The sequence below is a fragment of the Anneissia japonica genome, unplaced genomic scaffold, assembly GCF_011630105.1.
Source record: "Anneissia japonica isolate Jap-2015-1 unplaced genomic scaffold, ASM1163010v1 scaffold1302_len1884557_cov193, whole genome shotgun sequence".
In the NCBI taxonomy this organism is placed as follows: Eukaryota; Metazoa; Echinodermata; class Crinoidea; order Comatulida; family Comatulidae; genus Anneissia; species Anneissia japonica.
Genome location: NW_022736804.1, coordinates 1,501 through 12,683, shown reverse-complemented (window position 1 = coordinate 12,683; position 11,183 = coordinate 1,501). Strand labels below are relative to the sequence as shown.

The 11,183-nt window shown below is 36.0% G+C and overlaps 1 protein-coding gene across 1 annotated transcript in view; it reads right to left on the bottom strand.

Annotated features, from left to right (window-relative positions):
* The window catches only part of LOC117116916, a gene marked incomplete in the record, with an annotated part of 17,670 nt that extends 8,298 nt beyond the window's left edge, over positions 1 to 9,372 (bottom strand). The window contains 6 exon segments of the mRNA XM_033261052.1: positions 1 to 118; positions 765 to 872; positions 1,770 to 1,916; positions 4,137 to 4,831; positions 5,690 to 5,889; positions 9,212 to 9,372. Of these exon segments, the coding sequence (XP_033116943.1) occupies positions 1 to 118; positions 765 to 872; positions 1,770 to 1,916; positions 4,137 to 4,831; positions 5,690 to 5,876 (1,255 nt within the window).
* Positions 9,373 to 11,183: the final 1,811 nt, after the last annotated feature.

The window sequence follows — 11,183 nt, the reverse complement described above, 5'->3', positions numbered from 1 at the left end:
ATTTCAATTCTTCACAAAGGTTGCTATGGTGATAGAGGCAATCGACAACATCTCGACAATCTAAGCATGGCTGTTTACTTTTTGAACATTTTTTCAGATATGTCAAAATTTCATGCACCTATCAAACAGATTGTGAATCTTGTTTAGACTTGCAGATACATTATACTGATAGTAATTAGCTTTAACACAGTATGAGAAGTTTCGAACTTACACGTATTGTATAATTTAGTGTACAGAGAAGCTGCAATACTTTTACTCAGAAAAGTCAGTCGATTCCAGTAAATGACCTATCATTTTGAAGTTTATAATAAATTACATGAATATATTAAAAGGTCAATCTTCTTGTTTTGGTGACTGATGTTAGTATTGGCATGGCAAGCCTCATGTACTGTAACTTCCAATAGTTTTACAGGGATGGATCCAGTGGGACACGGGGCCACGTGCCCCCAGTTTTGCCATTAAATTAATTTTTTTTTTAATGCAAATCAAAGTTATGTGCTACCCACTAACCTATTCTGAGACTGCTGTGCCCCCCCACCCCCATTTGGAAAATTCTGGATCTGCTCCTGTTTTAACTTGTGTTATTTGTTAAATGGATTATATTGTATATAAATGTCATGCAAACTGATAAAAGGTTTTCTCTATATTATATTTTGTATTCATTTTTCACAGTAATATTTTGTTACATTATTTGTTAGTTTTTAATATTCCTATAGTGTATATTCAAGCACTCTTTCAATCTTTTACCTAAAAAGATTTTTTACCTTACGACATTGCGGTTGACAGCAGCTTTGGTCTTGGCACTGACTACTCAATTGCAGAGCTTCTCGCTGTATACATGGCTTGGGGATATCAAGAGTAGCTAGCCCATGCTTATTATTGAGAGAAAAGAGTAATGCATTAATTAATTATAAACGTTGTTAACACTATCAGATTCTATATCAGTAATATGCCCATATTTGGGGGTAGTATGACATCACTATGACCCTATATGGGCACATCACACAAATTTGTTACATTAAATTTGATAGTGTAGACTTAAATAAATTGCAATCCTTGGCCCGCATGCCTAAATACACTAGAACCCCTATCAAGGGGACACCTTCGCAGGGGTTCCAAGTCGCCTGGAAGTCACGGGAGTCTCCCGGAAATATTGGGACAGCCTCCCGCACTTCCGCAAGTAAGCAAGAATCTACCGGAAAATATTTGCAAGTTTTTACTACTTTACAGTATTATAAATTGCCTTACGGAAGTCATTGGTATCACCATGCGCAGCAAAATATATTTAAATATGCTAAGAAAGCTCATTTAACCAGATTTCCCAAAAAAGGAATCCTTACAACTTGGGACCCCTGCCCTTGGGACCCCTACCCTTGGGACCCAAAAAAGTGTCCCATAAATAGGGGTGTCCCTGAATGTGTGTCCCCTGAATAGGAGTTAGCCGTAGTGTTAAAAGATATACTTTTCACGTTTTGTGGTCGAAAAAGTGTTTCCCTAATAGGGGTGTCCCTAACGAGGGAGTCTACTGCAACACTAGGGAGCTTTTGATTGCACAACGATGGCAGGACGTAGAACGTAATAACGTCACTAAAAGTCATCTGCACATGCGAGAATATTAAGATCACCTCGTCGAGTAGATTCTTGAACGCAATTTGGCCAAATCTACGTATGCAGAGAACGTAGAACGGTCACGCATGAGTGATTCTGTTCTAGCGTCACATCGTCGCACAAATCAAAAGCTCCCTAGTAATAAAAATAAGGAATCATACTCGGCCAGTCGTAGGAGTATCAAGGCAATCAAGGCAATCCGACGGTAATTCTATTGACTCTTCTCGCTGTATGCTGGGAGATAGCGGTGATTCAACATTGCTTGCATATGTATTTTCAGACAGCAGATCAAATTCAGGGGGCTTGTGCTTGGATAAAATTAACAAAAGCATTACTGTAATATACGATAGTATAATACATACTCCAAGTATCAAAATGCACGCCATCATGTCGGGATTCAATATTTCGACATTAATTATGTCATCATCTGGAATGATAAATATATATATATATATATAAAATTAAAACGGAACAGTAGAGAAAATCCGATCAGAATGACAAAATAAACTAAGCATCCACTGGAAGGAATCTCAATATCTGCAGACGGATCCGTTTCGTCCTTTCAGGCCTCATCAGTGCAGCTAGGGTGTAGACCCAAACGAAACGTTCGACCAGCTTAGGTAGGGCCCAAACTAGTCCCACGACCACTAATGATTACATGAGAGCCAAACCAAGGCAATATATATACATAGCCCAGGTGTGAATGCAAATAGTGGAATACAAGCTATGTGGCTCGGTTCCAGTAGATACAGAGAATATTTTGTCACTCTTAACGCGTCCTACAAAATTCTTACGAGACAGCACTAGTCCGTGAATTTGTGAACAAGATCGGAGATCTAAAGATGCAATCTCTACCGTGCATCATTGGCGGCCCACTGGATCTCAATAGAGATTCTTTAATAATGTATATATTTTGAAAGCTCTGTAATCATTAGTGGTCGTGGGACTAGTTTGGGCCCTACCTAAGCTGGTCTATACCCTAGCTACACTGATGAGGCCTGAAAGGCCGAAACGGATCCGTCTGCAGATATTGGGATTCCTTCCAGTGGCTCCAGAATAACCACTCTCCATACTCTGTCTCTTATACACATCTAGATGTGTATAAGAGACAGTATATATCCTGATGATGACATAATTATGTCGCAATATTGAATCCCGACACGATGGTGTGCATTTCGATGCTTGGAGTATGTATCATAATATTTTATCAGAGATTAATCAGTGGACTGTAATATACCACCATGTAAACCTAATATATTTGATAATTGTAATGAAGGATTGCTTTCTGTGTTTATCTGTGTGGCTTCTCTCCACCCAGGAGTATAAACAGGTACCTGGTGGGGTTGCCTGCTACACCAATATGGCAGCACTTAAGCCTGGACCTGACCAGGGAAAAAATTACAGTGCTTCGTAACTGAAAGGGAAAGTGCTATACAAGCAAGAAGAAACAAGTATTATAACACACCTAAATAGATCCCAGCCATTACCATGTGACATCAGTGATTTTCCCCATTTTATCACTCATCATGAAATTTTGTTCCACTATGCATTCCCATATTGTCCGTTGCACGTTTCTTATGGATAAGAAATGACTTCAACCTAATATAATCTTTTGATTGGTTAAAACGACGCAGGACAGAATTTTTCCGGAAGGTTAAATCCATGAAATGACGTCACGTCATCTATAACCATAAGCCTACTTCTTGCTGAACTTGTCCAAAGTAGTGGTGTGCAATGTATTGCAGACTATTTAGGTGTGTTATCAAACTAATAATGAGTGTTATGTTTTCGTGCAATGGAAAGAATATTTTTCATTCGCTGGAAGATTGACTGTTACATTCAACTTGGCTTCGTCTCGTTGAATGTAACAGCCAATCTTTCAAGGAATGAAAATATTCTTCTCATTGCACTCATAAACATTCATTATATGTATATTAAGCATCCACTTAACATTAACAACACTACTATTGTAATTTTTATGATGGTAGGATTTCGGTCAGCAAGGCATTTGATATGTAATTCATCAAATTTTATTATGCAAATTGAGATTTTGTTCATAGTTAACATGCAAGCAAATAGTTTTGAATCAAAATAAATCTATTAGAAAGGTCACAACTTATGTTATACAATCTCTGTACCTGTAACTTAACTAGAATTTGATATAACCTGTTAAACACTGTGAAGCTAAAAGCATAATTATTATTGGAAAATATTGTGTATTGCGAAGTATATTATTAAATTCTTGCAGTACACCACATAGATAGTTCTGAAAAGAACTGTTGTATGTGCTGAGAATGTCTTCACATTTGTCCCTAAGAATGTGATGCAAACTATCGTGATCAGAAATTTAGGCTGGTTTCCACCTTATTGGGGAGTGGTGAAAAATTTGAATGTGGAACAAAATCCTTGTTAAAGTGAAAAATCTATGCACATTTAAATTTTATCCTCGCTTTAAGAGTGAACCATGAAATGTATGAAGCCAACAGTTTTTAAGGGCTTTCTACACTTCATTATTTTGAAATACTTACTGATTGCTGTATCTCTGCAAATTCTTCTTCTGGAAGTTCAAAGGATTTTGATGATGATGCTGATGGATGATTTTCTTCCTTTTTAATTTCCGGAGGGGAGACTGACACATCAGCAGAATCAGCACTCACTAACCTGGAAACCTTTTTACTTTTATTACAATCGTATACATCAACTGATTCATTTCTTTCCTCGCTAGTTTCCATTTCAATAAGATCTTGGGTCACATTTTTGTACTCATTTGAGCCCAATGCATGTAGTTGCTGAGCGGCGATTCTATAACGGCTCAAACACTCGCTGGTAATTACATCCATACTTAGCATGATTTGAATAGATTCATTCAACTTCTGCCGAATCTGCTCAATATCACTTTTAAAAATCTTTTCACGGTGCGTTTCAAAGGAATTACACATATCTTCGCTACTCCTCTTCATGCATTGTCTCAGAATTGTTTCTTTATGATTCTCTTGTGTTTTCGCCGTTTCTCTGCCTTCCTCTGTAATTACTTCTTGGATCTTATTGTCAGAATAGGTTGAAGACCGTCGCCTGGCTCCAGAATAACCACTCTCCATACTACTACCCAGAAGGGATTCATCATAATATGTTTCTGCAGACCCACTTCCAATTCCACTTGATCCATGCGATCTATAATCTTCTCGTCGTTTTTCCGTTGCAGCGTTGGATTCTTTTGAAATGGCTATGTATCAAAGCAAAACCAAATCATTAGCTACTTCAGAATGGTGATGTAATGCCTGACACCAGTGGTGGTGGCAGTGAAAGGGCTAGAGGTACTGGACCCCATCAGGGAAACCCTGGACCCGTTGACAGATCCTGGTCTCAAGCGGGGAACCCCGAATCCCTATAGGAGAATGCCTGCACCTCTGTCAATAAAACAAGCATGATCATTTTGTTTTATTTTGCTTTCCCCAGACAACTACTTAGGAGCCTACTGATGGGCTATAGTGCTCTGGGTGCATTGTGCATTTCACTGGAGAAACTTTTAAAACAAATAAAAAACAACTATAGTGTACAGATAAGATTTGGTGCTGGAGGAATTTCACCAAGATAAATTTCATAGGCACAAGAACGTTTTTTTCAAGCCTGCTTTAAGGGTATAGTGCTAAATTTATTTTTACTTGCCATGCAAATAGGTTAAAGAGAGTGCTCAAGGGAAATTGAAGAAAGCTTTGCAAATATAGCAACACTTGACTATACCACTGCATAAACAATTTCCAATGACAATGCCATATTGATTCATTGGATGAATTTCTGTTATCTTTATGTTAACTGTATTGTATTGTTTAAATATGATTGATTGTATGCGCTCTGGGGTCGGCTTGTCGGCATAGAGTACTTTATAAATGTCACTTATTTATAATTATCATTATTATGATTATTATTTTTATTATTCTCAATAATGAAGTGTAGTATTCTACTCAAGATATTATCATTATCATTATTTCTATCAAACACTCTTATCGCTATGGAGCAAAAACACAATTGGCAAAATTTTGCTAATACTGCCAAAGTTAATACATGTTCAGTGGAAACTTACTTCCACAGTTGATGTCATAGTTCCCATTTTCAAGGCTCTCTTGCCTCTGAAGTAATGGTCCATTTTTGAGGACAGCATTTGTGCTGTTGTTATTGTGTTGTTGCAAAGGGATACCGTTTGTTTGCGAGTGCAGGACAGATTGGTCTTTATGAGTCGTCCGAGACATCTTCAGAATATTGGCTGTCATGCTAACTATTGACCTAAATCATAAATGAAAGATGATAACATAATAGTCTATTGATATCACATCTGAAAAAAAGTACTAAACACTAAATATCTTAAGCTACCCAACCCTATTCCCCTAAATTTAATGGAAAAATTTTTTTTTTTTCACGATTAATCATCAAAAGGAATAATAATAAGACACAGTTGAAATTTTGCAATGAATGTAGGCCTAGAATGGCAATATCATACATCAGACAACAACTTTAGTCGACTTTTGTAGGGCATCTGGCAAAAAATAAAGATCAATTTACTCACAATTTGTTTTAATTTGTAAAGTAAAAAGCTAAAAAAAATAAAAACTTTTTTTTAGTCAGTTATGGTTGCATGAGGAGGGTAAACAAACAAATTTATTTTAGGCCTTATTGAATATACAATATAAAACATACAGTTGAACCTATGGGTAGAGAGATAACTGTAAGTTAAGTGCTTTGTTATTTTTATTCAGTTTCAAAACCAACAGCGATAAAAACCACCTCTAACAGTTCCAAATTCACATAGCAAAGGCTCAAACTCAACCATAATCGCAAGTTTGAATGCAATAAAGAAAAACGATAATCAACGCTATAAAAGTAGACAAGAATCACATCCTATGCCTAAATATAATACCACATTCAGACTAGCTTTGCGATCGATTGTAGCAACTGCGACACCCAATGGCACCCAATCGCAAAGTAAAATCGTGTCTGAAAGCTCACCAATAGTACGGAATCCGATCGCAACGGATTCCACAGGCACTGATTGGCTGAGGTCAAACAAAACAGGACGACCTATATTGTTGCTAGTGATGTAAAGTATCAAAGTAAATGCTGTAGAAGTTTGTGAACAATTTGGATTACAACTGTTTACCACCGATTACATCGCAACCGGTCGCAATGCAAAGTCTAGTCTGAATAGGGTATAAGCAATAACTATATGCTAGTAAACCAAGCCAAACATGCATGAGATGTGGAAGACACTTGCACTCAGGATCAATTTTGGGACTGGGGCTTCCATGGTCTTTAGAACCTTTGATCACTAATTAGATACAAATAAAAATAAAAGACATCTGTTAATATGGGACCACATAAAAGTGGTCTTTATTTAGAGGTGGTCTTTAATTGGAGGGAAACCTGTATTTAGCATTGAAATAAAAAATAAGTTTTCAATGAATAATTTTACTACAAAAATCCTTAATTTTGATGACAGAAACAGGTTTAGGAAATTTGAGCAGCTGATAGTTTACCAGTCAATATTTACAGGGTCTCCCTCTAATTAAAGACCACTTTTCTGTGGTCCCATATATGCAAATGTATTTTAGCTTTATTATTCTAATTAAAGCTAAAATACATTTTAGATTTATTATTCTAATTAAAGACCAAAGCTGCTAAAGACCATAAAAACCCAGGTCCCAAAAGTGATCTTTAATTGGAGGGAGGGGGGCCACGCCCACCTCCACCCCAACATCGTTGGTGTAAATAAGTGGTAAACAATTGTGCTCTCCTTTCTTCCACTGCTAGATCGCCATTGAACTCATGGGTGCACTCCCTTTTTCCCTCTCTTTATCTAAATTTTTTTTTGCTCTTTTTTATTTTTCAGCTTGACTGACGGGGGAGGGGGTAGGCCCTCACAGCCCTCCCGCTGGATCCGCGCCTGGAGTATTGACAAGGGGGATGAGAAGGTTAGGGCACACAGAAAAAAATATTAGATTATCAATCTTTTTTTTAAGAAAGTGATGAGGGCAGACAGGTTTTTTTTTTTTAATCGGAACAATAGAATTGCTTTTTTTCTTTATTGATGAGGGAGGGACTGGTTATATTTGGGAAGAATATCGTAAATATGTATAAAAACAGGTTTAATTTTATTCTTTTTTTTTATGCTGTTGAAATACATAATGTGGCAAAAAAAATTTTTTTTTCTAAATTCCCACATTAATATTTTTCAAATTTTTTATGCGGGCAGCAGTGATAATCTAACAATTTTGTCTATGTGCCCAAGCTTAAGTGACGTCCAATAATCAAGTTCAAGTTGATTATTGGACCCCAATAATCAAGTTCAAGTTGATTATTGGACCCCAATAATCAAGTTCCAGTTGAAGTAGGTGCAGCAGTCTGGACGCTAGCTGCAAAAATGTAATATGAGGAGGGCAGGGGCCTATTTGGCCTATGCAGTAGTAGAGGTCTCAATAAAGGAATTCAAACTATTGGCGCTAATACGGTTTCGCATCCGGCTCTGAAAACGGTTACCAAATTATAAAACTTACAATTATTCTACACTAACAAGTTCTTTGATGATTTGACTTTCATATGAGCCACTTATTATTCCATAATTACGGTTCTAATTTAGTTAATTAACCAATAATTAGGACGGTATATCGATAATAACACCCAATGGCTCAACACAATCAACTCCACTCCGCCGTACCACACACACAGTACAGTCGACGACTGCAGGTGTCATATAATTTGTGCCCAATTGTAATTTTTGGAACCAATTATTTTGCTGCATTAGGATTTCTGGAAACTTGTATTGTTTTGTGGTTCGTCTTTTTGTATTATGTATTTTTCTTGTTGAAGATAAAATATTTAAGTGAAAAGTAGAATAATTAAATTCATACTATTTCCACTTAGGCCTAGGAGCACTTAAAATCAGCGCACATTTTTTGGCCTGAATCTGGCAACGCCGCAAAGTTGTTGACATGTACTACAAGCCGAGAGTGTATCATCGAAGATGTTAACAGTCCTAATTAATGGTTTAATTAACTTACTTAGAAACAATTGTTGGATAAATAAGATTTTGAGTGAAATTGATACTATTTCCACTTAGGCCTAGGCGCGCTTAAACTTAGCGCACATGTATGGCTACCATGGTATAAAATTTTGCCCTGATTCTGGCAACGCCGCAAAGTTGTTGACATGTACTACAAGTCGGGAGTGTAAGATGGTGCAGACATTAACCATCCTAATTATGGTTAATTAACTTAATTAGAAACCATAATTGTTGGATAATAAGTGGATTATAGGGAAGTAAAATCATTTAGGAATGTATTAGTATTGAATAATTGTAAGTGTTAAATAATTTAGTAATTAATGATTTTAGGACTGCAGAAGATACGAAACCTTATTAGCGCCGAACTATCTACGCAAGTATGAACATATGCTGCATGCTAAACGACGTAAACTACGAAGTACTGAAATGATCGAACTTGCTACTGTACACAAGCATACTGAAGTCTATAGACAGAGGGGCTAGCTAGGAGGCCTAGCATACAAGCCTAATTTAATTTACTAATAGGCCTACAGTATTATGGAACAAGCGTACTTTTGAGAGTTCACCAACTACTACAATAATTCTTCTTTTAGGCACAGCCTTCCATCCACGGTGAGTGTACAGTATAAAATAGAGTATGCCAAAGATAAGGCTGGTGTAGGCCTACTCATCACACCCAGCAAAATCTATAGCACCCATTCAAACAACATCATCGCAACAGGCTGTCGTTCCCGACTGACAGTGACGATGTGATGAAAGTGTGAGGAGTCATGTGCCCGCACGACCCCCAATATCCATCTAATTCAAGGATCAAAAATACTTTTATATAGCCAAATTAAGACCTAAAATAACGTTTAATCACAAAGAAAACCAATGATAAATACATATTCACTAAATGTTTACCTTACTCTGCAGTTCAAAACATCGCAGTCTAACGCTGAAAGCACTGCATGAATGATGAGAAAGACTTAGCTGGGAAAGTCCAACAGAGCAGCTGCTTACCGAGAAACAGCCTTGGATCCCTCTCTGATTGGATATTGGCTTATTGAATATTTATGAATTCCGTAAAACTTGATTCTTGGAATAAATCAACTCAGACGCGGGAAGTAGGGGTTTTTCTATTAAAAACAGCCAGATGCACAGAGGCCTAATAGCAGTGTGACCACTGCTTGGGTATTTACCCAAGATCTTGGGTATTTTGACTTGGTCTTGGGTTCTTGGGTATTCCGTTCAAATCCTTGGGTATTTTATTTTTACTAGGACAATTAAATATTTTTGTTATAGAGGAAGAATTAAGAAGTAACAAAGTATATTTCAGTCCATTCAAGTAAGCAAAACTCAACAAAGTGCACATAACATTGTTAATTGACTGTTAATTGCTATAAACATGGGTTCAAAATTGTTTATTTGTGATTTGCGTTGTCATTGATCTTAGGGTCATTCTTCGCTAATGTGCCATTTTAGAGGTTTAGAAATCATGAAAAAAAAAGTTTAACATTTGTAATTCTTTTATTACACATGTCATCAAATATTGCAAGAATCATCTCCATCACACTTTTTGTGACGGAGATGATATACATATAGATGTGAATCTTAGTAAATTTAAAAGATAGATTGTATTATTTAAATATAGGATAATGCACATTGAACAAACGGGTTTCTAACAACGTAAGTCTTATCAATTACCATTTTTTTTTTATAGCTGTTTCTGAGAAAAGAAAACATCAAGAAATATCTCCGTCACACTTTGTTGTGACGGAGATGATGATATACTCATAAATGAGAATCCTAGTAAATTTAAAAGATAGATTATATTATTTAAATATAGAAAAATAAACATTGAGCAAAAAGGTTTCTAACAACATGAACCAGATCAATTATAATTGTTATTATATATTCTTTTTTGAGGAAAGAAAACATCAAGAAATCATCTCCATCACAGTAAAATTGTGATGGAAATGACTGTGACGGAGATGAGGAATTAAACTTGTTAGATCATATAGTGCCATATGCAGTGTGTTACAGGGTGAATGTCATGTGTACTTTGAAAATGACACAGTTCTGATCGTATATATAATTATTTTTTTCTAAAAAAATTATAAATAAAGGATACTCTGAAGCGTTCGGAGATGATGCTGAATAAAGGTACTTTCCTAGTTGTTATTAGAAAAGTATGAATTCTTCAGCTATAGGTGGTTAAACTGTACAAGAATGGACTGTTTCTTACTGTATGGTCCCCTTTAACCAAAATGGTTTGATTCATAACTTGTTATGTCATTTTGCTAACAGCTATAATGGCATTTTAATGTATTGTGACGGAGATGATGACAATTCAGGGACAAACTTTTTTAGTCTAAAAAAGTCAAATTTTAAGTATTTATAGATCTATTGATGTCATTTTTAATTTTAAATTTGTAAGACATCTTTTGTATTCACCTTTTTGTGGTACATTTATTTATTTAAGTTATTTATTTTACAAATTATGACATTAGGAATTTTTAAGAAATCCAATCGGGACATGCAA